Source organism: Colias croceus, chromosome 30 (genome assembly GCF_905220415.1).
Source record: "Colias croceus chromosome 30, ilColCroc2.1".
Lineage (NCBI taxonomy): Eukaryota > Metazoa > Arthropoda > Insecta > Lepidoptera > Pieridae > Colias > Colias croceus.
The window spans coordinates 4,768,261-4,795,834 of record NC_059566.1 but is presented as its reverse complement, the minus strand read 5'-3'; the positions used below and the strand labels follow the sequence as shown (position 1 = coordinate 4,795,834).

The window sequence follows — 27,574 nt, the reverse complement described above, 5'->3', positions numbered from 1 at the left end:
ACGAGTTTTCGTTTACACTAAAAGATCACGAAAGAATGCTCTAACTCTAGCTCTATGTTCGTTTGGTCTAAATGCATCGTTATAGATGACTAGCTTTCCACCCGTGGCATCGCCCGCGCAGTCAAAGAAAAACCCGCATAGTTCCCGTTCCCGTGGGATTTCCGGGATAAAACCTATCCTATGTCCTTTCTCGGGTATCAAAATATCTCTATACCAAATTTCATGCAAATTGGTTCAGTAGTTAAGGCGTGATTGAGAAGGTAACAGACGGACAGACAGACAAAGTTACTTTCGCATTTATAATATTAGTATGGATACTATTGTTGTGTTTGCGAACTTATGAATAAGCTGATACAGTTTTAATTTTTATCTAATCTGAGACAGTGTAAGTAATTAACTACGTAAGAAAAATCAATTATTTTTTGCAAAATTTATTTTATTATCATCTATACATTTTGGAAGGTCAGCAAAAAAATAAAACTCAAAAATATGTAAAATACACTTTATTCAGTCAAAACACTTTAGAATACAATAGCAAAATCGTCGCCTATATTGACGTGACGGTATTATTATGACTTGAAATTTCACTTCAAATCTGCCCCATACATTTTGCCCCTATGGCCCCGCAGTTACAGTGAAGTATTCAAACGATTGCCCCTGACGAGTCCATTCAAATACAATCGGCGGTTCTTCTTTGAATTTCGTTGCATCGGCGGGTGGTTTGGTTTTGGTCTGAAATGTGAAATTATTTATATTTATTTATAACACTTCATTGTACAAAACAGTATAGGAAATGTGGTACAAATTAATGAAATACAAAAATTTTGCACAATAGGCGGCCTTATTGCTACACAGCAATCTCTGCCAGGCAACCTGGTATATTAACTTGTGATCGAAGAGCAAACAAAATATTGATGTGTTTAAAGCTTAGAGTATGTATTAGCAGAGGCGCGCGCATTGCTGTGTCCATTTTACCAAGTGTCAGCAATGTTCTATAAATAAATAAATAAATAAATATTATAGGACATTATTACACAAATCGACCTAGCACCACAGTAAGCTCAATTAAGGCTTGTGTTGTGGGTACTAGGCGACGATAAATATAATATTTAATAAATACATATATAGATAATGACACCCAGACCCAAGAACAAATAATTGAGTTCATCACACAAATATTTGCCCTGACCGGGGATCGAACCCGGGACCGTCGGCTCAGTAGGCAGTTACTTTACCACTGCGCCAACCGCGTCGTCAAATAGATACCGATATACAGGGTGTCCCACAATCGGTATACTAAGCGCGAAGGAAATTATAGTCTCGCATACACTGATCACGTAAAAAATAATTAGACGACTTTGCTAATTTTCTCCTTAAAATTCATGTTTCCTTCTCTAGCTTCGCGCAGCCGGCATATAACGCTCGCTAATGTGAGCATTTTGTCTATGAAAACATAATCTTAAACGATAGTTCACGTGCTGGTGGCAAAGTTGGGCGGGCTGCTTGTTATGTACACATAAGAGTTTTAAGAATTCATCTATTTGAAAAAAAAAATTGCGTCTGGAATTTTGTAAGTAGGTACGGTAGGATGTGGAAGAAAAATTGGTAGAAATGATTTTGGTAGAAAATAGTAGAAAATTTTAAATATAGAAAATTTGAAAAATTTGTAGAAAATGGTAGAAAAATGTATAGAATTTAGTAGAAAATGGTAGAAAATTGTAAGAATTAGTAGAAAATTTTAAATAGAAAATTTGAAAAATTGGTAGAAAATGGTAGAAAAATGTATATAATTTAGTAGAAAATGGTAGAAAATTGTAAGAATTAGTAGAAAATTTTAAATATAGAAAATTTGAAAAATTGGTAGAAAATGATAGAAAAATGTATAGAATTTAGTAGAAAATGGTAGATGTTAGATAAATTCTAGTAGGATAGTTGATTGGTATAGTAACAGTTTTATAATGAATGAAAAATAAGTAATTATAGCGCGAACATGCGATTTATACATTATTGAAAGAATTATTAAAATATCGTTCCTGAGATTAGCGCGTTCAAACAAACAAACTCATCAGCTTTATAATATTAAGTAGTATACTGTATAGTGGTCACGGTCACGGGGAGACCTACTACACGATCGCGATGTATCTATTCTATATTTCACTTTTATTTCATGGCTCAAATATAGTTTGATATGTTGCAATATGTGTTTATTGTAACCAAATAAATAACGTGTGTGTATTATATGTGTCTATGCGAGCTGTGTGTGAGTGCGGAGGGCGGTGCGTGTGTGTGTGCGCATTATATGTGTGTATGCGAGCTGTGTGTGTGTGCGCACCTTGCCACGTGGCAGCTTGAGATGCACGAGCTGTGTGTGAGTGCGGAGGGCGGTGCGTGTGTGTGTGTGTGCATTATGTGTGTGTATGCGAGCTGTGTGTGTGTGCGCACCTTGCCACGTGGCAGCTTGAGATGCACGAGCTGTGTGTGTGTGCGGAGGGCGGTGCGTGTGTGTGTGTGCATTATATGTGTGTATGCGAGCTGTGTGTGTGCGCACCTTGCCACGCGGCAGCTTGAGATGCACGAGCTGTGTGTGTGTGCGGAGGGCGGTGCGTGTGTGTGTGTGCATTATATGTGTGTATGCGAGCTGTGTGTGTGCGCACCTTGCCACGCGGCAGCTTGAGATGCACGAGCTGTGTGTGTGTGCGGAGGGCGGTGCGTGTGTGTGTGTGCATTATATGTGTGTATGCGAGCTGTGTGTGTGCGCACCTTGCCACGCGGCAGCTTGAGATGCACGAGCTGTGTGTGTGTGCGGAGGGCGGTGTGTGTGTGTGTGTGCGCACCTTGCCACGCGGCAGCTTGAGATGCACGAGCTGTGTGTGTGTGCGGAGGGCGGTGCGTGTGTGTGTGTGCATTATGTGTGTGTATGCGAGCTGTGTGTGTGCGCACCTTGCCACGCGGCAGCTTGAGATGCACGAGCTGTGTGTGTGTGCGGAGGGCGGTGCGTGTGTGTGTGTGCATTATGTGTGTGTATGCGAGCTGTGTGTGTGCGCACCTTGCCACGCGGCAGCTTGAGATGCACGAGCTGTGTGTGTGTGCGGAGGGCGGTGTGTGTGTGTGTGTGCGTTATGTGTGTGTATGCGAGCTGTGTGTGTGCGCACCTTGCCACGCGGCAGCTTGAGATGCACGAGCTGTGTGTGTGTGCGGAGGGCGGTGCGTGTGTGTGTGTGCATTATGTGTGTGTATGCGAGCTGTGTGTGTGCGCACCTTGCCACGCGGCAGCTTGAGATGCACGAGCTGTGTGTGTGTGCGGAGGGCGGTGCGTGTGTGTGTGTGCATTATATGTGTGTATGCGAGCTGTGTGTGTGCGCACCTTGCCACGCGGCAGCTTGAGATGCACGAGCTGTGTGTGTGTGCGGAGGGCGGTGCGTGTGTGTGTGTGCATTATGTGTGTGTATGCGAGCTGTGTGTGTGCGCACCTTGCCACGCGGCAGCTTGAGATGCACGAGCTGTGTGTGTGTGCGGAGGGCGGTGCGTGTGTGTGTGTGCATTATGTGTGTGTATGCGAGCTGTGTGTGTGCGCACCTTGCCACGCGGCAGCTTGAGATGCACGAGCTGTGTGTGTGTGCGGAGGGCGGTGCGCTGGGAGAAGGCTCTGCCGCAGTCGGTGCAAGCGAACGGCTTCTCGCCGGTGTGCGTGCGCGCGTGGTTTGTCAGAGTGCTGCGGGCCTGTGGAGGAGATGAACATTATTATAATCATTTCTTACTATCTAAACGCTTATCAGTATAGAAGGCCGATTAAGAAGAGCTGGAACGTCAACACATTTACACATTGCACATGTGTAGTGTCTGTGAAGACGCGCGCGGCGTGACGTCATACTGCTGATTATCAATACTATTTTAAAATTATTGATTACTAGATTCCCGCCCGCGGCTTCGCCCGCGTTTGCAAAGGAAAACCGGCATAGTTCCCGTTCCCGTGGGATTTCCGGGATAAAAACTATTCTATGTGTTGATCCAAGTTACCTTCTATATGTGTGCTACATTTCATTGTAATCGGTTCAGTAGTTTTTACGTGAAAGAGTAACAAACATCCATACATCCATACTTACAAACTTTCGCCTTTATAATATATAATATTAGATGAGAATAAATAATAAAGTTCATCGATTGAGTTACTTTTAAATTGTAATTTTAAATTTTACATATAAATTATGTAATTATGTATGTATTTCATATTATATCTTCAACGCATTCATTTTATAATTCAAGTCTACAATAATTAAACTAGAGTCGCATTTATTTTTGAACATACTGTATAGTAAAATTGCATATGTGTGAGTACTGTGAAGATGCCAGCTTTCCTTAATCGGTCAATACTTAATATTATAAAGCTGAAGAGTTTGTTTAAACGCGCTAATCTCGGGAACTAGTGGTCCAATTTAAAAATTATTTCGGTATTAAATAACCCATATATCGAGGAAGGTTATAGGCTATATATCATCACGCTACGACCAACAGGAGTGGAGCCACACGGGTGAAACCGCGGGGAGCAGCTTATAAGCATCCCCAAATGCTCTTCCCTTACCCTGATTCCAACCACTTAAAGTACTTAATACACGGCAATTTTCCCAAAAAATATCATTATTTCCCCATAAAACATATTTCCCCTCCATTTTTTGACACATGTTAATTATTTTTGCCTATTTTTTGACAAATTTATACCGTTTTTTAACCAATTTTGTCAAATTTTTGCGAAACTTATCCGAAACAGCCTTCCACACGTATCACTGCGGTGGTTTATGCCCCTTGTGCACAGCACGCACGTGTTTTAACAGCGACGATCGCATCACTACGACCCTGCTCTATACGTTCGTTTTACCCCCCTAATTTATTATTACTATTCTTAACCTTGTTCCCTGCCACCATAACTACCTAATATTGCAATATTTACCTTTTAGCACGGTTTGTTACACGAATATTAAAATTTTTCCCCCAAAATTAACTCTTTTTATCGCACAAAACACATTTTTTGCCCTAAAACCTTCATTTTTTCACTATTTTTTCCCATTTTTTCCTCACTTACCCTGAACAGCACATGCCGCGGCGGTGCCCTATGACCCTTGTGCACAGCACGCACGTGTTTCAAGAGCGACGATCGCGTCACTACGACCCTACTCTATACGTTCGTTTTACCCCCCCCCCCCCCCTAATTTATTATTCCTATTCCCAAACGCTCTTAACCTTGTTCCCTGCCACCATAAGTACCTAATATTGCAATATTTACCTTTTAGCGCAATTTTTTACACGAATATTGAAATTATTTCCCAAAATTAGCTCATTTTATCGCACAAAACACATTTTTTGCCCTAAAACCTTGGGTTTTTTCACCATTTTATCCCATTTTTTCCCCCACTTACCCTGAATAATCTTCCACACGTATCACACACATGCCGTGGCGGTGCTCTATGCCCCTTATGCACAGCACGCACGTGTTTCAAGAGCGACGATCGTGTCGCCAACGCCGCGGGACACGAGGGACACGCGTGCGCGCGAACACCCTCGTGCTGTACGGCACGATGATGGGTTAACTGGGCGGCGGTTGAAAACCGCTTGCCGCATGGACACTGATGCCTAAACACGATGAAAATGCGTGTAAATACAAAAAAAAAGGAAAAAAATCTACTTTTTTCAAAAAAAAAAATCAGATAGAAATCGCGTTAAAACTTGCATAGACATAAAAACTATTTTTCGATGTATTTCCGTAGACATAGTTACAAAACTGCATAATAATAGGGCCTGACAAAAAAAAAACTACTTCTTCCGTTACATTTCTATAGAAATAACAAAACCGTAATTTTTCAAAATATCTATAGAAACCACATCAAACTACACATAGACACTAGATCAGTAACATAACATGACGAGGGAAAACAAAAATAGATTTAATCCACATTCCTATAGAAATCACATACATCACCAAAATGAAAAAATACATTTGGACAGACTAAAAAATACAATAGTTTCTAAATACTATGTTTTCTATACTAATATTTTAAAAAGGAAATGTATGTATGGTTTTCACGCATAAACTACTGGACCGATTTTCATGAAATTTGGCACAGATAATCTTTAGACCCTGAGAAAGAACATAGGCTACGTTTTATTGCGAAATATGTACCACGGGCGAAGCCGGGGCGGACCGCTAGTGTATAATAATCTAAATATATTATCATACTCACTCAAGACTGTCCATATCTTTATGTTTCACTGATTTTCTTAAATGCTGTCTCAACGCGTGCGATGTTTTAAACCTACAATAAAAATAATGTATGTAATGTGTGCGTGTACTAGTGTACACACGTAAGAAGTGAAACTCTTTATGACCTTATTTTTCAAAAAATATTTTACTGTATGCAACTTTACAGAAATATGTCGAATCCCGCGTGGTAGGGATACGAAAAAGATGGCGCGTAACGGAAAAATGTCACGCCGCACGCGTAACGAAAAAATGTTACACTAAATTTTTTTCCAACCCCGATAAAGAAGTTTCACTTCAAAAATGTTACCTTATCAAGCCAAATACATAGTATGTACTTTATGATAGACTAACTTTTTGCTCGTAACTTCGCTCGCGTGGTATTATAAATTATTGTTATTTTTGTAATCTAATTATTGTAACGTATGTGACAATATGATTTAATCCATACTTTATTAATATTAAAATTTTGATGTTTAATTATTTTTGATGTGATCAGTATATGCAAAACTATAAGTCCCTCCGCGCTTAGTATACCAATAGTGGGACACCCTGTATATGCGTTTTTGTGTGTGTGTGAAGTATACTATGTGTTTGTGGGTGTGTGAAGTATAATATATACGTTTATGTATGTTTGTGTATGTGTGTTTGTGTGTATCCACTCACCGCACGTCACACTCTACGCAGTAGAAGTCCTTGCGGTCGCTGTGCTTCGTCTGATGGTTTCGCACTTGGTGCCGTGTGCGGAAACGCTTGTGGCACACCGGGCACTCGTGGTTTTTCACGCCTTCGTGTATGCTAAAGGGATATTTTTTATTTATTTTAATGTGAAATATGTCGTGGATAAAGGTTATAATATGGTACATTGTAAATTACAAAAAAATATGTTATATTAATTTAACAGAAAAAGAGCGTGTGTGTCAAAAGTGAAACTACTTTGGCCGGACCGCTAGTAATAAATAAAAATATACTCACAGTTGATGTTCTTCAAGCGCGTCTTTATTTATAAAGGTCTTTCCACACTGGTCACATTTTGCTCGACCACCGGAATGATGATTCCTTATGTGTCCTCGGAGAGTTTTGTGATTGCTGTAGAAAATATATATTACTCCGCGCCCGCGGCTTCGCCCGCGTTTTAAAAAAAAACCCGCATAGTTCCCGTTCCCGTGGGATTTCCGGGATGAAACCTTTCCTATGTGTTAATCCAAGTTACCCTCTATATGTGTGCTATTTCATTGTAATCGGTTCAGTAGTATTTGCGTGAAAGAGTAACAAACACACACACACACACATCCTCACAAACTTTCGCATTTATAACATTAGTAGGATACTGTATGTAAAATTGGTAATAAATATATTGAAGTATATAATATACTATCTTTTCGCCCGCTTTGTCTAAAACCTAATAAATTATTTACCAAAACTTTCCTCTATCTATATTTTAAAAGAAACCGCATCAAAATCCGTTGCGTAGTTTAAAAGATTATAGGGACAGAGAAAGCGACTTTGTTTTATACTATGTAGTGATATTGATAATAACTGAGTAATTTCACAAATTTATCGTTAGTAAAATGAGTGGAAAACACGAGCTATTTTAATTATTTTGTCATCAAGATTCAACAGTACCGCATAGTGCATATCTCATTCACCAAAAACGGCTGACCCGGTATAGATGAATTTTGACATAGAGACAGATAATGCAATTGAACTTTTTCAATATTTTTTTTTCACGAAGTAATGTCCAATCTGATGGGTATGAAATTGGTGTTAATTTTAACTTCGCAACGGATTTTAATTATGTTTCAGTTTTAATCTGACATACTGTTTATATAGATAGAGAGAAATAAAGAAAAAAAAAAATGTGTGCGTGTACTAGTGCACACCCCGGACACTCCATACAAAATTATCGTTTTGACAGTCACACTGTAGAGACTGCAAATATGTGTGTTAACGCTTTATGGTTGGCACATTTTTGACTAGCGTAAAGAAAATCGCGTTTTTCTGATGAAATACATCCGTAAACAGCACAATATCTAACCATTTTCTACGAAAAACGATAATCACAAATCCAAAATAATAAAATTACTTTAAGTCAATTTGATTAATGTTGTCAATCTTCGTGGCGTATCGTCAATTTTGGCGGGAGGCGGAGAGTGTCCGTTCTGTAGCGTTTAGCTACTATTATGTATTCTGTGACTAGTGTACACGCGTAAGAAGTGAAACTTCTTTATGAACTTATTTTTCAAAAAATAATTTACTATATGCAACTTTACAGAAATACGTCGAATCACGCGTGGTAGGGATAAGAAAAAGATGGCGCGTAACGGAAAAATGTCACGCGTAACGAAAAAATGTTACACTTAATTTTTTTCCAACCCCGATAAAAAAGTTTCACTTCAAAAATGTTGATTTTTTTTAATAAATTTAGGCGGACAAAGTTTGGACGAACAGTTAGTAAAATAACATAAACTCACTTAAATATCTTCCCGCACACATGGCAAGTGAACACGGATGTAATTCCTTCGTGTTCTGTTCTGAAAATGAAACAAATATTATAATCTATATACTAATATTATAAAGCTGAAGGGTTTGTTTGTTTTAACGCGCTAATCTCGGGAACTACTGGTCCGATTTGAAAGATTGTTAAAATTAAAATTAAATTAAATAATTATCGGTGTTAGATAGCCTAAAAATTAAAAAACGATAATAATCAATAAATACCTATAATGATTAACAATGGAGTCCTTGTCCAGCATTCGTCTGCCACATTTCAAGCATTCAAATCGACGAGTGTGTACCAAAGAGTGTACAGAGAGACTGTAGTTTGTCGGTAGGTGTGTGCTGCATAGAGTACACTTGTAGGGGCCTCGGGACTGTGAATAATAATTTAGATAAATATGTATGTTAATATGTAATTAATTAATAAATAGCTCATATCATAGATATAGGAAAAAAAGTCAGTAGGTATGTACTGTATAGAGTACACTTCAAAAATGTCCGAAACGAAACTCTGCCTACGCGTGTATTAGGCAGACTTTTCTTATGAGACTTAAAACTCTGCATTTTGCAGATTTTAATAGGCCAATGTGGGTCTGGTTATTTCTATACTATATAGTAAATACAACTAGTTATTTATGGTCATATATTTTGAATTGAAACAAACTTTGGAAAAACAAACAATGATAAATAATATAAAATATAATCAAGATCCTAGGCCGTTAATTAAACGACTGACTTTACAAGTAGCCAATAGCAAGTTTATTAATACACTTACCGGGCTATGTTTCTTCATGTGGTTTTGTAGCTTCGACTCGAAGCTAAAGCCTTGATAGCATAGCTTGCAGTGGAACGGCAACGTTTGAGCTTTACATTCTCTCTGTAAATTTAATTATTTACTATTGATTTTTGGATAAGATTCATAATTATACAAAAACTAGCTGCGCTCCGCGGTTTCACCCGCGTGCCTCCGCTCCTGTTGGTCTTACCTATATGTTATAAGCAGTATTTTTTGTTATATTGTTCAACTTATATCAATTAAATCTATACTAATATTATAAAGCTGAAGAGTGTTTGTTTGAACGCGCTAATCTCAGGAACTGCTGGTCCGATTTGAAAAATTCTTTGAGTGTTAGATAGCCCATTTACCGAGGAAGGCTATAGGCTATATATCATCACGCTAAGACCAACAGGAGCGGAGCAATGCGGGTGAAACCGCGCGGCACATAATTTATAATATTACTAGGATAATACTAACTTCTCTTTCCTTCAACTGCTCTATAGGGTCCAATTTTATAATTCTTATTTTCGTTTCATCTATATCCAATTTCGCCGTGCGCGTGCGTCGCTTGGGTTTTTCGTTAATACTGAAAATAATATTAGATTAGATTAGACTTCTTCTAGCACTTTTGAAGCGTGATAACATATTTTTACCATTTACCATGGTAAATGAATGAATGAATGAGATCCATGCTAAATGTTTTTAATTTATTTTAAACTCATTTTTACATTTCTTTACAACTATGTCAGTCAACTATGCCATCTTAAATACAAAACAATAGTTTTTCTTTATAAACAAGCAGGCTATATTGTTACCAAAGCATTTTCTCAAAATGAACACCAAGCCAAAAAAATTGGTTGCCTGTAAAGTCGGTATACGGGCGAAAGTTTTACGTGACAACGACTTTGAGTGGTAAATAATTTTAATGTGAATATTCATTCGTATATCGTATAAAGCTAGAAAATCAAGAAAAAAAGGTTATACTTCTTAGAAAAACAAGCGAGACAAAGAAATATTGTTTTCTTTGGAATAGAAGAAACTGAAACTTCATATTTAAATCTGGAGAGTAACTTGATCAAATTTATAAATAAGTACTTTTCTCTTGAATTGGACAACAGAGATATTCAAGAGGCAAGAAGAATTGGTAAAAAAGGAGATAAACCTAGACCAATAACCGTCACCTTCTCTACGCTCAGCATGAAAGTGTGTATCCTTAAACAGAAAAAAACACTAAAAGAATCTGGCTACTATATTCAAGAAGACTACCCGCTAAACATTTTAGAAAGAAAAGAAAGAAAAGAACTGCAAGAACAGGTCCGGATTGAAAATGAAAAGGGAAACCTTGCAATAATAAAATATGACAAACTAGTTATACTGGAGAAGAAGAGAGAGTCAACGAGTAACAATAAAAGAATGCTTTCTACTTCTCCAGAAAACAAACAGATTTCTAACAACGAAAAGAAACCACAGGCCAGTAAGAAGAATAAAACCCACACATCATCAAGAAGAACTTCTAGTTTGTCTGAGGGAGTCTTGAAACCCGGAATTCTGAACTTCTTGACCACGAAAGATAATAAGAATAAAAATATATATAACAGCGAGAGTCCCCCTCTGCTGCAGATTATACAAGTACATAAATTAGAAATACAAAACAACAAACATCTTCTAAGCCGGCTGGTCACCGTGGAAGATCATGACCATAACCCTCCAAAGGATTCAAAAGAACCTATAAAAGTTTTAGAACCAAAACCTAAATAAAAAAAAAACAAATTTTATGTCATGACATATAACGTTAAAACTCTATCTTCTCACGAACGTCTGATTGAACTAAACGAAGCTCTGAAAAATACAAGATACGACATAATAGGAATATAAATAGGATAAATAGACGCCATAAAAAAAAAATAAATAAATAAAAAAATATATATATAGTATAGAGAGCTACACAGGCCTTACTGAGAGAGCCTTGGAGGAAGCCTTTACCCGCAGAGGGGTTCTAGCAGATGAACAAACTTAGATACACAGTAGATCGTAATTACTTTTAATCATATTTTGCTACTTATACTTTTATTTTTATGTTACATTTATTTTTGTTAACGATTAGCACTGTCTAGAAATAAAAGGCTTTTTTATTTTTTATTTTTATTTATTCATTCGTATAGTAGGAAGAAGGATGAAACAATAGTAACAATTTAAAACATTTATTTATACAAATAATTATATTTAAAACATTAATTTATACAAAGAATCTCGCACTGAATTTCATATTAACAAAATTTTATTTTTACCTTTACACATACATACGTATTTATATACAAATATACATACAATAACTTGCAATACATTTGCGTACAATAAAACAGCGTTTACTACAACTTAACTTGTTCCTATCTGTGTGCCTAGTGCGAGTTTTCATCGAGTACGAAACGTTACTATCGCGTCTGCGTCACAGCGAAATTTGTATGGGGAATCAAAGCTTCCCCATACGTCCGCTAGGGGCGCTGTTCGATTTCCCATACTAATTCGGCTGTGACGCAAACGCGATAGTAACGTTTCGTACTCGATGAAAACTCGCACTAGGCACACTGAGTGATTTTGTAGAGGATAGGGCGATGATAGGAGAAATATGAAATGAAAGGAAGTGTTTCTGCTGTAATGTGCCTAGAAAATGTCAAGTCAATGGTTGTTCCTTTTAACGTAGTAGACTTAGACATATCTGATACGCAATCAAGATTAAACGTATCTTTAATGAATTTGAGAAACTTGTCATCAGACTTCACGTTTTGGTTGAAGTCACCGCATAGAAGAATCGGCATATTAGGATCAACTTGCAGGAACGGTGGCACGTACTGGCTGTTATGCACTTATGGAAAGCAACATTCCGATGTCTTGTACACTTGAATACTTGATCCTGGATGAATATAAACAGCACCGAGCACAAATTTGAAGGTAGTATCAGCGGTAAAGCAAGTAACTTCAGCCAAGCACAAGTCACCGCAGGTTTTGATAACTCGAGCAGTGTCTGTGACCGCAACATCGATCACTTTTCCTGTTGATATGGATGAAAACCTACGATAGATCGCTACTCCACCTGCTGCGTTGGTGTCTGAGTTTGTTCGATTATTCTTCCTTGATATGTACTCATAATTCATTAACATCGTTATTTTCAGCTCCCTCTCCTCCTAACAGCTGTTCTACAAACACTCTTCTTGACTCTGTTTCCGTTGGTTCTGTGGTGTCTGAATTTTGCAAAATCACCATTGCTTCTAGCTCTTGCATCACTTTGTCGATGTCAATATTGTTCTCATAAAGTTTTTTTCGTTCCATGATAGTTTCCTTGTTGTCATTGAATAATTGTATAAATTTATTACAATCAACAATGTCAGCGACTTCATTGCGAAAGGGCAAGTACAGCAGTACCATCTCACGTTGATAATTGACAGTTTCATCTATGTCGTAGCATCTGTATCGTATGATTCGACCGATCAGACGTTTGCGATATCCTCTCGATGTCGTTCTTTCTCCAGTCGGCGGTTCAGGATCGTCATCTTCATGCACGTTCAAGTCGTCTTCATTGTCAATAAAATCACGAGAGTTAGCATACCACGACGCAAACTCGGCCAAATATACATCTTGCAAAGATGGAGGTCTTTCTTCATACCGCTGAATGATGTTTTTGGTCCACACGTCTGTGCTGTCCTCTGCGATTCCTTCGCGATCCAATTGTTTCCGACGTTTGCGGCAACGTTGTCTCTCTGAGGGCCACACTGTTGGTATGTACACAATTTGACGGCTTGCTTCGCTCATCGGCTGTCGTAACAAATACCATGCTGCTTCTTGCGCCGACATTTCAACTGCATTGAGAAGTTTGACACTCAATGCTTTTAATTGACCAGTGTAATCGCGGTCAGGATGTTCTTCCATCATTTTAGTCAGCTCTCGATTCAAGTTACCCATTCCACGAGCTGATTTGTTCACGTATTCCACGACGTACTGTGCACAGCTGTATTCATCTAAGATAAACTGAATATCGATGTTCGAATTAATTTGACCAGCAAGGTAAGGGTTGAACGTGTTTGTCATAAGTTGATCGAAGTTACGTTTAAACAACAAAGTTGGCCTGCGAAGGGTTGAACGTACTATATCGAGATATGCATCAAATGTCAGACCATGTTCCCGCAGAAAGTCATCCATGCTAGGGTATGTTAGTTCGCTGAGACACGTTCGTAGCTCCTTGGATTTTTTTTGGAATGTTGACCGGCGTCCATCAGTCTGAGGCATTGGAACCAAGACTCGAGTAGCAGGCATTGGCCAGTACGGGATCCCAAATCTGCAAGTCGTCTCACCTCGCTTCGTGCAGGTCAAAGTGTGCTTGTGAATTTGATTGGCGTAGATGGTCTCGTTGGGCATATCTTCTTTGGCGACAGAACTCAGCTTCTCCACGAGCTCGATGGTCATTGGCATATTTTCTGACACGGCCTCGTGTGGATCATTATTCAACCACACCAAAATGTGTGCGTGGGGGCTTCCTTGATGCTGGAACTCAATGCGAAAGAAATAATCTTTAACAAAGTACTGGCCAAATGGATTATATGATTGTTTTGCCTTCAGCATATTCATCAATGTACCGACGAGTTTGTGGAAATATATGCAGCACGTAACTGGATCGTCGCTCACTAAGTTGCACCGCTCTGACGTGTTTAGATCTTCAGCAACTTTTCCAGGATACTTGTTACTCAATTTGAGGAGTAAGTTCAGTAATATCAACCAGCGTACTTCGTTTGCACTTAAAGTGAAAAATATGGTCGGTTTACCTAGTTGACCGAGCATCGCAAACAGATCTCGTTTGCGAGAGGCCCAATACTGGACGGAATTGGGTACTGAATTCATGAAGGCAAGATTTTGAACGACAAATTCTTTAAGAAATTCCGGGTCCTCCAACATGCGTCGAGTTACGTTTTCCGTGGTTGACACATTCCGAAATGTGCTGTAAATGCCATCCACCATGCGGAGACGTAGAATCTTCATAGCAACGTACAAGACTTTTTGAGGCGTGGCTCCGCGTCTGTCACTTCGTCGTAATTCACTGGTTGCCATCATGTAAGGTGTCACTGAAACTCCCATGTGGAAGCGACGAGGCTGGCCGTAGTATATTGCAGGAAATGATAGTTCTTCAGCATGACGGTCGTAAATGATGTTCAGAGGCATGGCCCGATGTCTTCGTGCCATGTCGAGGCAATCCTCTTCGTTCCACAGTAGTGTATGCTGCCTGGAAGCAAGAATTTCTGACTCCGGAGTACACTCGGCGGCGATTGTTTCGATTCGATGAGCCGAGTCATCCTGCAAATCTTCCTCTGGTGGCACGACAGTTTGCAGCCTTGACAAATCTACTTTGATATCGTACAAGCGATATAGACTTGAATTTTGAAGTACATCCAACCATTCTTTGATTGTCCTTTTGGACATGTAGCCGCTGATGTAATTTGTTTTGTATACGAGATTCCGTTTGATGTTGACATTAATGACGTCGTCCTCATCTAAATGCCGGGGCAAGCATTTTACCATGTTTTCTACGTTGACTGGAACGTTGATCACTTGACCAATAATTCCATAAGAGAAGTCATACCGCAGACGACGCACTTGCATGAATGGCAGACGTGGTGAGATTAATCGTTCACTAATTGGATCCAGTGGCGGTAAGCCAGGAGGTATTTCTGGATATGAGAAGCCATTCACTTTTGCAAGGGTAGGAAGCTTATGTTTGTTCATCGAAAATCTACAGGTGTTGCAAATATGCGTATAATCCTCCTCGCGTAGTTGCCTATTTTCCTTAACGAACCAATCCGATATGACCTGTAGTTGTGCAGCAGTGATGATTTTAAAGTCATTCTTGAACCACAATCGGTCACAAACAGAGCAAGCGTGGCCAAATTCGTTGTCCAGAAATGTAGTTTTAAACCTCTTTATTGACAACGACCATTTGATATTCCAGGTTGATTGTTCCGGTTGCATTGCTGTGTGAGTCGGTGGAGTACTTATTTGTGAAACAATTTGAGCAGCTCTACGCTGTCTGTAAGCACGTTGTCGCTGAGCGCTGGTCTGAGCAGGAACTGTTCTTTTCACTAGCACAGGAGCAGACTCTAGCGTAAGAGCCGAGTTGGCGAGTCTACGTTGCTTGAATCTACGTTGTCTTTCGGCGGCTGCTTTTGCAAATTCTGCTGCCTCTGCAGGAGTTCTTTCCGCGGCCTTACGTTTTCTATACACACTTTGTCGTTGCGCTTTGGCGTTATGGAATGTGTGTGGCACAGCGAAAGGTATGGCAGACGTTGGTGGCACGATATCATCAGTCTCCATCAGTGTACTGGACGTTGAAGGAATTTGTACATCTGGCTCCATTGTACTAAAATTGAACAAATTAGAAATTATTGTTTCTCATATTTTTAAATGTTTTCAAATACAGTGTAAACTCTTTATAACACAAAAAATTGGTTACCTGTAAAGTTGGTATACGGGCGAAAGTTTTACGTGACAACGACTTTGAGTGGTAAATAATTTTAATGTGAATATTCATTCGTATAGTAGGAAGAAGGATGATACGACGCGTGCCTTTCACTTTTTATGTCTGTCTCTCTCGCTCTTAGGCGGGCTAACCATGCCCGAGTGGAAGGGACGCGTGCCTCTCACTCGCTCTCATTGTGAGCGCATAACGTGAGCGGAGCGTAACGCAGTTTCTTGAAGCCGGCAAACCAATTTATAAGACGTTGTCACGTCAAAAAAAAAAAACATACAAACAAAAGAACTCACTCAACATCATCACTCTTATCGTTTTCAATTTTTATTTTCCCCTTCACCTTTCTCTTTCGCTCTTGCTTGTATTCTTTGTTATCCGTGTCTTCTGTTTCACTCGATCTGAAAATTTTGTAAAAAAAAACATAAGTAATTATTTGATAAAAAACATTATTTATATGACATGCATTGCTAAATTGGCTGACCTGGCTTAGTTGGTAGTGACCCTGCCTTCCATGCCAGAGGTTGTGGGTTCGATTCCCACCGGGGGCAAATATTTGTGTGATGAACATGATGTTTGTTAATTATCAATATAAGTATTTATTAAAAATTATATATGTATGTTTATCAGCCATACTTAGTATGGGATCAGATCGTGCCGTGTGTGAAAATATTTTTTATTATTCAATAAGTAAGAGCATATAGAGTCTATCGTAGTATATCCAACTAATGTTATAAATGCGAAAGTTTGTGAGGATGTATGTTTGTCACAATAACACATGAGCTATAGATATTTCTAATGTACTTCATTTTACTTCATTTTTCGCACTTCTACAATATAATTTTTTATTTAGAACAACATTTTTTTAAGCTATTGCATAGTTTCTATCGCGGGCCTTGAGCGCGGGGACCGAATCGAGAAATTCCGTAACGAAAAAAACTTCACGCTCCCCACCTATCCAGCGATTGTCTAAGGAAAACAAGATCAGACAGTGTCAAATGTGTCCTTTGTGATGGCAACCATCCAGCAAATTACAAAGGCTGTAAAATTTATCGTGAACTCCAAAACCTCAAGTTTCCTAAGACCGCAGAACGCAGGAAAAACTACTTATCTACAAAAGATTCGAATGCTACTAGAGGAAGTCACAACTCTTTAAATAAAGAAAAGCAAAATCACCCATATTCATACAAAGATGCTGTAACAAATAAACCACAACCGGTGAACTCAACAACAGAAGCTACACAACTGATTAATCAAAACGGTATTCATGAAATAATGAGTCTGATAAAACAAATGATGCAACAACTTACTACACTGACAAACCTTATAATAGCCCTAACAACCAAGCTGTCACCTTCGACTGCTTGAAAATCGCCCTATGGAATGCCAATGGGCTGTCACAACATACCCTTGAGGTTAAGGCATATCTCGAGACACAAAAGATAGACATTTTACTGATCACAGAAACACACTTTACGAAGAAAAGTCATTTCAGCATCCCAAATTACAAAATATACCATACAATGCACCCTGACGGTACCGCACATGGAGGAAGTGCGGTGCTCATAAGACAAAATATTAAACACCATGAAAGAATTCATTACTGCACTGAACAAATTCAAGCAACTAATGTCGTTATTGAAGATTGGGTTGGACCATTTATAATATCTGCAGTTTATAGTCCATCAAAACATCATTTAAAATGTGAAGACTACGAAAAGTTCTTCTCCTCTTTTGATACCAGATTTATCGCTGGAGGCGATTATAATGCCAAGCATCACTTTTGGGGTTCGCGTACAATAACAACTAAAGGAAGACAACTATTAATGGCTATAGATAAATTAAAACTCGGCGTTGTTTCAGCTGGCAAGCCAACCTACTGGCCTACGGATAGTAGTAAAATACCAGATCTGCTAGACTTTTATGTAATAAGAGGGTTATCACCTAAGTTTATAACCTGTAAAACAAGCACAGATTTATCCTCTGATCACTCTCCTGTGGAATTAACACTAAGAAGGTCAATAGCAGAAACACCGAAGCCATGCAGATTACACTCAAATAGAACTAATTGGGAACTGTTTAGGCAGCTCGTAGCAGAAAAGCTGGAATTGAATATTCAATTAAAATCTGAAGCTGATATAGTAGAAGCTATTGAACACTTCAATAACTGTATCCAACAGTCTGCTTGGAACGCTACTCCATCTATCGGAGAATCTTTTCGTAAAGAGACTTGCCCAAAATCTGTTCGAGAGTTATTGGCAGAAAAACGTAAAGCTCGGAAACGATGGCAAAGTACGGGTTTCCCTGTGGATAAAAAGCACTTGAATTACCTACAAATGAAACTCAAAACACTTCTTCATAGTATAGATAACCAAAACATCCAGACATTCCTAGAAAAAATGGACGCAACAGCAGAAACAAACTTTTCTCTATGGAAAGCCTCAAAGAAACTTAATCAGCCCGTTTCAAACAATCCCCCGATACGTAAAGGTAACACTGAATGGGCTTCTAGTGACGCACAAAAAGCGGATACATTCGCTGAACATCTTGAGCAAGTCTTCACACCCAATCCAGATATGGGCTCTTTAAAAACCCAAGAAGTCGCCCTATTATTAGATCAAAGTATCAAAGTTTGTAATCCTCCCATGAAAAAGATCACTATAAATGAAGTTAGAACTGTCATCAAAAACCTAGATTCTAATAAAGCCCCAGGATACGATCTAATTACAGGAAAAATCCTTAAGGAACTTCCAAAGGAAGGCATCAAATTTCTAACATTCCTGTACAATGCTATCATAAAAAATAGTGCGTTTCCACCTCAATGGAAAGTAGCCCAAGTTATCATGATTGCTAAACCAGGAAAAAATCCCGTTGAGGCTCAATCGTACCGACCTATAAGCCTACTTCCTATACCATCAAAGATATTGGAAATTCTTATCCTGCGTAGATTGACCCCAATTATCTCTGAGAAGAAACTTCTGCCTGATCATCAGTTCGGATTTCGCCAAAGACATGGGACTATAGAGCAAGTACACCGATTAGTAGAACATATTAACGTAACCTACGAGGAAAAAAAGTACTGTACTGGTGCCTTCCTAGACATATCTCAAGCCTTTGACCGCGTGTGGCATGATGGATTACTATTTAAAGTAAAAAAAAATCTTTCTTCTAACTTCTACAGCCTCATAAAGTCATACTTAAGTGATAGATACTTTTTTGTAAAACAGGCGGAAGAAACAACGGAACTAAAAAGCATCCAAGCAGGAGTCCCACAAGGTAGTGTCATGGGTCCTACTCTTTACCTGTTATTTACTGCAGATCTCCCTTCGATCGACGGAGCAATCACTGGAACATTTGCAGACGATACAGCAATCTTAGTATCAGATAACTCACCAGCCGTTGCTTCACAAAAGCTCCAATCCAGCCTCGACCAAATATCTCAATGGCTCAAAGACTGGCGTATTAGAGCAAACGAGTGTAAATCCGTTCAGGTAACTTTCACTTACAAAAAAGAGACTTGCCCACCTGTCACTCTTAATGGCACAGAACTTCCGCAACACGACCACGTAAGGTATCTAGGAATATATCTAGACAGACGTCTAACGTGGAAGAAGCACATCTTCACAAAACGATTGGCAATGAGTCAAAAATTACGCGCATTGTTCTGGCTGCTAAACAGAAAATCGCCCCTTTCCATAGATAATAAATTGTTATTATACAAATGTATTATAAAGCCTATATGGACATATGGCCTGCAGCTATGGGGATCAGCAGCAAAATCTAATGTGGACATAGTTCAAAGATTTCAGTCAAAAATGCTAAGATTAGTAACAGGTGCACCTTGGTATGTGTCCAATGATAGATTACACCACGACCTCTGCATAAGCACGGTTAAGGAAGAAATATTTGAGAGAACAAAATCATATAAAGAGCGTATTATCCACCACCCAAACCAGCTGGCTGTAAACCTTATGAACACCCACAAGACCACCAGGAGACTCAAAAGAATGATACCTCAGGATTTGATATAAAAGTAAAGTAAATAAATTAAACAAGATAATATAATCACCCATAAACGGAGTAGTCACTGGACGACTTCCGTACAAAACAACCTTTAAATTCTTAAAATATCGCTGAATATCTAAAATGTGATAGATTGCGATGATGAATAAATAAAAAAAAAAAAAAAAAAAAAAAAACGCTCCCCACGGGGACGGGCGCGGAGGTGTGGCTTGAAGGCATAGCATGCAATAGCTTTACCGCGGCAGTCCCCGAGTGCCACATCTTTTTTTTTTATTTAACCCAGGTGAAAGTTCCTGAGATTCCCACATCCAAACAAACAAACATAATTATAAACAACTAAAGACTTACACAAAATCGTCCACGGGCACCAGATCATAGCCGTCATTCATCAAATCTTCACTTTTAACAAAAACATCGTTCATTTGTTCGCAGTTGGTTAACTGAGGTATTTCCAAATGAAGTAATGGCGAGTCGTTTGTTATCTTCTCATGCTAGAATATAATAAATTCATATATCATTATTTGCAGAATGTAGATTTACAAAGATGTTAGGTATGTACAGATTACATAGATTTAAAAAAAAAGTGTGCGTGTACACACACGTAAGAAGTGATCTTCTTTATGACCTTATTTTTCAAAAAATAATTTACTATAATATGCAACTTTACAGAAATACGTCGAATCACGCGCGGTAGGGATAAGAAAAAGATGGCGCGTAACGGAAAAATGTCACGCGTAATGAAAAAATGTTACACTAAATTTTTTTCCAACCCCAATAAAGTAGTTTCACTTCAATTCATTACAATGCTTCAAAAGAAAAAAAATTAAAGAATTACAAAAATATACAACAAGCTTATTTGTCACTAAAAATAACAGATCATATCGCACCTTCGGTAGAACAAGGGCACAATTACAGTTTTTGCAATTTTACAGGAGAGCCATTTTAAGATATTTGTAGTACTTAATGTGGTCTAGCTATGATAATAATTTTTTTATGGTTGTTCTGCTTTGTATGACATAAACTATATACTATATTCTTTTAGGTGTATCGTTTACAAATATTAAAAACTGCTAGTTTTTTTTTAATAATATTTTTTTCTTAAGTAGGTGTACATTTGTGCCCTTGTTCCACCAACAAGAAAATTAATTTGTTAATATGGCCATATCTAAAGCTTTAAGTTAATAATTTTGGAATGATAATAACGTGTTTTTTTGTATAAATGTTTTATTTTCTTAAACACTTTAGAAAGCCGCAGTACTTTATCACAAAAATAGAGATCAAAACTTACTAATCAGCCATTACACATCTTCAACAATCTGAAACTATTATGTTTCCTAGCAAAATTATTCGGAATCGCTTTAAAAATTGGAATAATATTATATTAAGATAACAGAACAAGAAAGAATCATAATTCAATTCCTTGACATTAAATAATTCCTCCTTTTTCGTGGCATTTTTTATAAGGCTTATGTATTCTGCCGGAGTGCATATTGATAGTGGGCCAGCTTTTTTTGCACGTTTTACATTCCAGAATGGACGGCATCGGCTTTATGCTGGGTTCCCTAATTTATCGATCGATTTTATAGGCAATGTGTTCACAGCAAAATAATACATTCCAAAAACAAATTTGAAAAAGAAAAATAATTATTTACGAATAAATATCTTACTAATATTATTATTTATTATGTAAACTCGAAAGTTTTTGAGGATAGATTTGTGGGTGTGAGGGTATGTTTGTTGTATTTTGATTGGCAGTCCTATCGTTTAAATTTCTAAAAAACTAACTTGTTTTTTTGCTCTCTACAGCAATTATCGGAATAAAATGTTACTTTTAAGACCATGGAGTATAACAAATCTTGGACAGACAAGGGCACAATTGTCTGAACGACTTTGTCCTCCCAATTTTTAAATCGTAAACTAGGCATAAGTGTGACAGATATGGCCTTGTCGTTCCAGAAATCAAAAACATTATAGGGTAGAATTTACATAAACGACGTTAGCGCTCCAAGTGACAGCTAGCTCAGTCCCCGCCGATGGCACAACTAACCAATGAGACTTTGTCTCGCCAAGAGAGAAACAAAGTAGCGCCAAAATGACAACGCCACTATTTCAATCTGGCTGTTTTTTGTAGGAATTAAACGAATGTCTTTGTCCCTCCAGTTGAAAGGGCCTCTTTAAAGCATTTCTGCATATTTAAGTCATTTTGGCAATTTATGACAATTATGCCCTTGTTCTACCGAAGGTGCGATATATGAAAATATTTAAGGAATTAAAAAAAAATTGATTATAATCGAGTCCGAATTCATGATCTACTTTATTTTTATGCCCTAAAAATATACATCAAAAAATGTAATCACTTATAAGTTAATTTCTTTTCACTTACCTGTAAAACACTATGGAATCCCGGCTTACTTTTAACGGTGTCAAAATAAAGTGTTTTCGTCGTTTTTAAATGGGGTGTGGAAAATTTTGTCAACTCTGGATCTTGGCCGTCTATCGCGAACTGTAAGTTAACTGTATATACATAAACACAATAGAATATTATATTTGTTTTTTTTTTGAAGGAAAAATAATGTTTTTTATTATTAATTTTTTCGTTAAGAAAATAAATAATGAACCGCAATATATTGTATGATACTTAAACTTAATATTATAAAGCTTTCTATTATTTAAAATTTTATAACAATATATAAATAAATATTTCAGGACATTTTTACACACGGTTCGATCTGATCCCATACTAAGCTTTTGCTTGTTTTATGGAAACCAAATAGCTGATAAACATACATATATAATTTTAAATGTAAAGTAATATAAGATAACCCACCGGAACACAGCGTCCATGATAGTCGTACAACACAGTATGAGCTTTCAACACTTTCTGCTTGAAGCGTACACACTTTCTGAGTAACGCGGCACACTCCCAGCAAATCCATTGCGGAAGACCGTCCGAGTCTGTCACCTGGAACATTATGTAACTAACTGTCTTACCACAATAAACTTTAGACAGGGTTTAAATTTAAGCGCGGGTTCTCTTTAATCTGGTTTTTTCATATTTCTTAGACAACTATTAAAGTGACAGATCCCTGGTTTTAAGTTAGACTGTGTTTAAATTGTTATGTGGTAAGACCATATAAGTTTCTGTCAAGTGAAATTTCAGATTAAGGTTCGATAGGACAATAGTTAATCACAAAAAAGCCTCTCAATTTTATGTCTGTTAAAGTACAGTTTTACCTAAGTAGTAGTCACTGGTTTACAGAATAATGGTTTTAACTTTTAAGTGTGTTTCTTTTTGTTGATAGTTACTTGTTGAAGGAAATAAAATACATTTATTTATACAAGACAGAATATTAAAAGGATACGAAAGAATTTTCATTCAAAAATATAATCAATATTTTTGCTGGTATAAAGGAATACTTCAAATCTAGCTATGTACTAACTTACAACCTAGGTTAGGATGACTTACAATTTGTAAGTCATTAAGACTTTGTAAAACAATATAAATTATGTATGTTTATTCATCAAAATCTTTACTTAATTTTAAAGCTGAAGAGTTTGTTTGTTTGAAAGCGCTTATCTCAGGAACTACTGGTCCGATTTGAAAAATTCTTTCGGTGTTAGATAGCGCATTTATCGAGGAAGGCTATATTATATCATTACGCTAAGACCAACAGGAGCTAAGCCACGCGGGTGAAACCGCGAAGCGCAGCTAGTATAATATTATAAACAAAGTGCATCACCGGTAAGCTATTGATTTACGTACGTATATTATTACAACTCGACATGCCACCATGGAAGTCAAAACGAAGTTAAAATTAGAGCTCTACAATAAAAAGTACTTACAATAATATCAGCTAAATCCATAAACAGATAGCGAAAGTTGTTGATTTTAGCCATACGCCGTTCAGTCGACAAACAACAACGGCAAATACGATTGTTAACATCCATTTCAGGTTTAACTTCATTGCTAACAACTGTATTGTCTATTTCATTATTTGGTATGTTTACGTCCATTTTTAATTATCATTAAATACGTTTGTCAAGTTTTTAGGTGCATGTGTGTATTTAATGATCTTTGTTTCACATAAAAATTATAAAAATTATACCTAGACCCTAGTCCGTAAAATTCGGAAACCGATCACCCACAGTATAAACTTTACTCTTGTCTATGCCGATCACCGAAAAATTTGTTGTGAGACGCGAGTAGAGCGTTTTCACATTGTCCGGTCCGATATCGGATATCGGGCGCCGATAGCCGATATCCGATATCGGAGGATAAGTAAAATGTATGATTTAGGTACAGTCCCCGGCACGTAAGTTGGCAAGGTTTTGACGTAGTGGGGGCAAGTTCGCGCATCCTACACTTAGTGGAATAAAAAACTGATCACTTTTATTGGTTGTTATTATGGTTATTGCCATCATTTATTTTTAATCTTGTAGTTAAACAAAGCGGAGGAATTCGTGACATTTATTGTGTATAAATAATAATATAGGTGTTATAAATAAAATATAATATGCATTTTTTTATTCAGTAAAAAAAATATTATTATTAAAAATTATAAGTTCTCGTCGTCACTATCGGTTAATAATACTGATACACCTGGCATCAGCTGGTGGAAGGAGTAAAAACAAAGGGTACTACTTTCGTGCACGCAAGTGTTTATCGGGAGCGAACGGAACGAAGACGCGGTGCGGGAGGCAAGGGTCGACAGACGCACCAATAGCGAGTCGTGATCGGCGCTACGTTATACCCCGCGTCCCGCTTGACCACCAAAGAGACCTAAAGAACGACTTCTGCGCATTTAACGACTCTTGCCAAGTTACGTGCCGGGGACTGTACCTGTCTTTCACATTGTCCGGTCCGATATCGGATATCGGAGCCAACACCGATATTCCCGTGAACTATCGGACGATAATGTTCAGTGTTACCAACTCAATTTTCGAAAAGGTAGTATACCAACAGCAAAAAAAGCACTAGTTTGTGTATTTTCAGTCATTTCTAGGCGCTAAATGTAAAAAAAAAATCCTTTCATTTACTTTAAACCTTTTTATTAAGAAAACATTCATTTAAGTAGGTATTTAAAGGCATTAAAAATACTATTTTTACGGGAGCTATTTTAATACCGTCCTATAATATACGGCAATTGGCTGAACTGAAGTAAACAAAAATATATTGCGTTCTTAAATTCAACCGTATCTTCGAAATATTAGTGTCTTTTATCTTTATTTACTCATTCTGCCTCGCTCCTCCTCCTACTTGGACTACTGTTGTGCTGTAAGGTGTTTATTGTATTGTTGTCATTGAGTCACAGATTTAGTGCTTTGTTTAAGCGCCGATATCAAACCTGTATAATAAATAGCACATCTAAATAATATTAAGTAATTAATAATATCAAATCTTTTTTATATTTTACTTTTCCAGCTGTTTTTGAAGTCGGTTTCTTTTTTGTAGTTATTTTTACTGTATGTACAACTACGATCTATCAGTTGAATTTTTTTAAATCAAACCCTTTTTATTGAAAAGAAAATTTACAATACGGCAATTTTGTTTAGTTTTCTCTAAAATTTCAGAATTAGAATTCGGCGACCTTACATTTTGTCAAGAACGCGCGGCGACTTTTGAGCTTGTTTGGCTTGTTTACTATTTTGGTTGTCATGGCTCGTATGGCTATATTATTATTGGTCTGTGGTACTACGTAGATAATTTACTGTTCTGTGGTAGATAACTACTACTTGCTCTGTGGTTTATCTTTTTTTACGTCTCAAATATAATAAGGGCCGATTTTTCAATGCCCAGATAAACAGTCTAATAACTACCCCTCGAATAGATTTATTCAATTGCTTATCTAACTCATAACGGCTCGCCTATTTTTCAATCGTGATTTATTTGATGAATTGGCGAAACAAACATATTAAATTAGTCAGGTTAGAGCGGGATAGAGTCAACTTGCAATATGTCAAAAACCGTCATTAGGACTCACGTCAGGAGTGCATTTTAAGTTTATCTTGTGTTCTATGATTGTTGATTATTGTTTTGATTCGAGTAAAGAGTTTTGATTAAATTTGTGTTAAAATTTATATATTTTACGATGGAAACGACATAAAGGCAGCGTCCGGCAAATTTTCAATGGCATGATCATCAGTAGGTACTATCAAAAACATCAATTTCAATATGATTTTAATTGATTATTATTTTATAGAAAGAGGCTTTATTGTAAAAATTCTACGCTCTATGTTATTACATACGAAAATATCCCAAATTTGACGCGTCAGTTGTCAACTCAAACGTCTAATCGTCGAATAGCACGCTATCTGGCCGTTGGAGCAGCAGATAGATTTATTCCTCAAATAACGTAGTTATTCGATAGATAAGTCCTATTCGTCTATTGAAAAATTGAATATTTTGTTAACTGAAGAATAAAGTCTATCTAGCTGTTTATCTGGGCATTGAAAAATCGGCCCTTAATACAACAAATAAAGTTTTTTATTATAGTTTGCCATGATGACCAGTGTTGCTAGACCTTATGATTTTTCGGGTGATCTACTGATTTTTCAAATAGGTACTTGGAAAGAAAGGGGTAGTTATAATATTTGTTAAATACTACCCAGAATATTTTAAGAAAGGAAAAGTAAATTTGCATATTATGTTAACGAGGTATCAAAATATACTGCACTTTCCAACATGTACATTGTACAATAAATCAACAAAAATAGTATGACATATTTTAGAAGAAACTGACGAAATAGCTAATGGAGAAACAATTTTATGACATTCAAGAATTTATTACATTGCGGAATCTGTGACAACGAAAGAAGTTTAGTTTAATTTATTTCGTTAAATATTTGCACACCCAGATAATAGGTAGAATGATGTACATTCTACCTATTATTTATAGGTATAATATATATATTATTATTAGCACTATAAAATTGTAATAACAGCACCTACATTTGTAAATGTAATTTGAATTTATATTTGCCAGTTTCGTCGCTTTAATACTGAGTTGAATTTTATTTTATTTTATTTGTTTATGAACATAACAGTCGTACATGATTTAATATAAAAAAGTTCTAAAATTCACTACGACCACACAACATGTTCTATTATTAAAAAAAGAAAAACAGCATATAAAAAAAAACAAGCCTCACAATGAAATTGAATATTGAAACTAGATTCTGACTCTGCAGAGGGTACAAATCCAAACTCCGCAGTCAGCAGATTAAACCGGTTTGAAAAACATAGTTTATTTATTACTATTTATTTTATTTAAAATAAAGTTTATTTTTTGTAACATAAATGCATCCACTGTTTTTTTTTTTAATTCTCCATATATCTACTTTTCCAGTTTCTGGCAACACTCATGATATCGGGACGATATTATCGGATAATGTGAAAGGGCAAATTGTGTCCGATATCGGATATCGGCTATCGGCTTCCGATATCCGATATCGGACCGGACAATGTGAAAACGCTCTAATCTGTGACGCGAATGAAATCTTGAATAGTGTTGCTATC

At 37.2% G+C, this 27,574-nt stretch overlaps 1 protein-coding gene across 3 annotated transcripts; it reads right to left on the bottom strand.

Moving 5' to 3' along the window:
• Positions 1-488: 488 nt before the first annotated feature.
• Positions 489-24,201, bottom strand: LOC123704624 (zinc finger protein 37-like). Of its 3 annotated transcripts, XM_045653019.1 has the most exons (15): positions 23,902-24,201; positions 22,886-23,020; positions 22,442-22,561; positions 20,407-20,549; positions 16,332-16,436; positions 10,005-10,113; positions 9,525-9,626; positions 8,972-9,123; positions 8,725-8,784; positions 7,226-7,339; positions 6,917-7,048; positions 6,234-6,305; positions 5,412-5,625; positions 3,577-3,720; positions 489-732 (listed from the first exon to the last, which is right to left on the bottom strand). In XM_045653019.1, the coding sequence occupies exons 1-15, from the start codon at positions 24,070-24,072 to the stop codon at positions 616-618; spliced, it is 1,890 nt and encodes a 629-aa protein (XP_045508975.1). In that variant the 5' UTR covers positions 24,073-24,201; the 3' UTR covers positions 489-615. The 3 variants fall into 3 exon arrangements, 1 of the variants encoding a protein (XP_045508975.1); XR_006753153.1 differs by lacking the exons at positions 489-732; positions 3,577-3,720; positions 5,412-5,625; ... (5 more) ...; positions 9,525-9,626; positions 10,005-10,113 and adding exons at positions 12,408-12,562; positions 12,597-15,927; XR_006753154.1 differs by lacking the exons at positions 489-732; positions 3,577-3,720; positions 5,412-5,625; ... (5 more) ...; positions 9,525-9,626; positions 10,005-10,113 and adding exons at positions 12,408-12,562; positions 12,597-15,927 and having other exon boundaries at positions 22,442-22,572; positions 23,902-24,037.
• Positions 24,202-27,574: the final 3,373 nt, after the last annotated feature.

What these genes read in the sequence shown, in the direction of transcription:
- LOC123704624 (XM_045653019.1), bottom strand. Translation starts at nt 24,072, where the DNA reads ATGGACGTAAACATACCAAATAATGAAATAGACAATACAGTTGTTAGC. An exon ending in TGGATTTAGCTGATATTATT is followed by an intron (nt 23,021 to 23,901) that starts GTAAGTACTTTT and finishes ATAATGTTCCAG; the next exon opens with GTGACAGACTCGGACGGTCT. An exon ending in GTGTGCGGGAAGATATTTAA is followed by an intron (nt 7,340 to 8,724) that starts GTGAGTTTATGT and finishes TATTTTCTACAG; the next exon opens with CAATCACAAAACTCTCCGAG.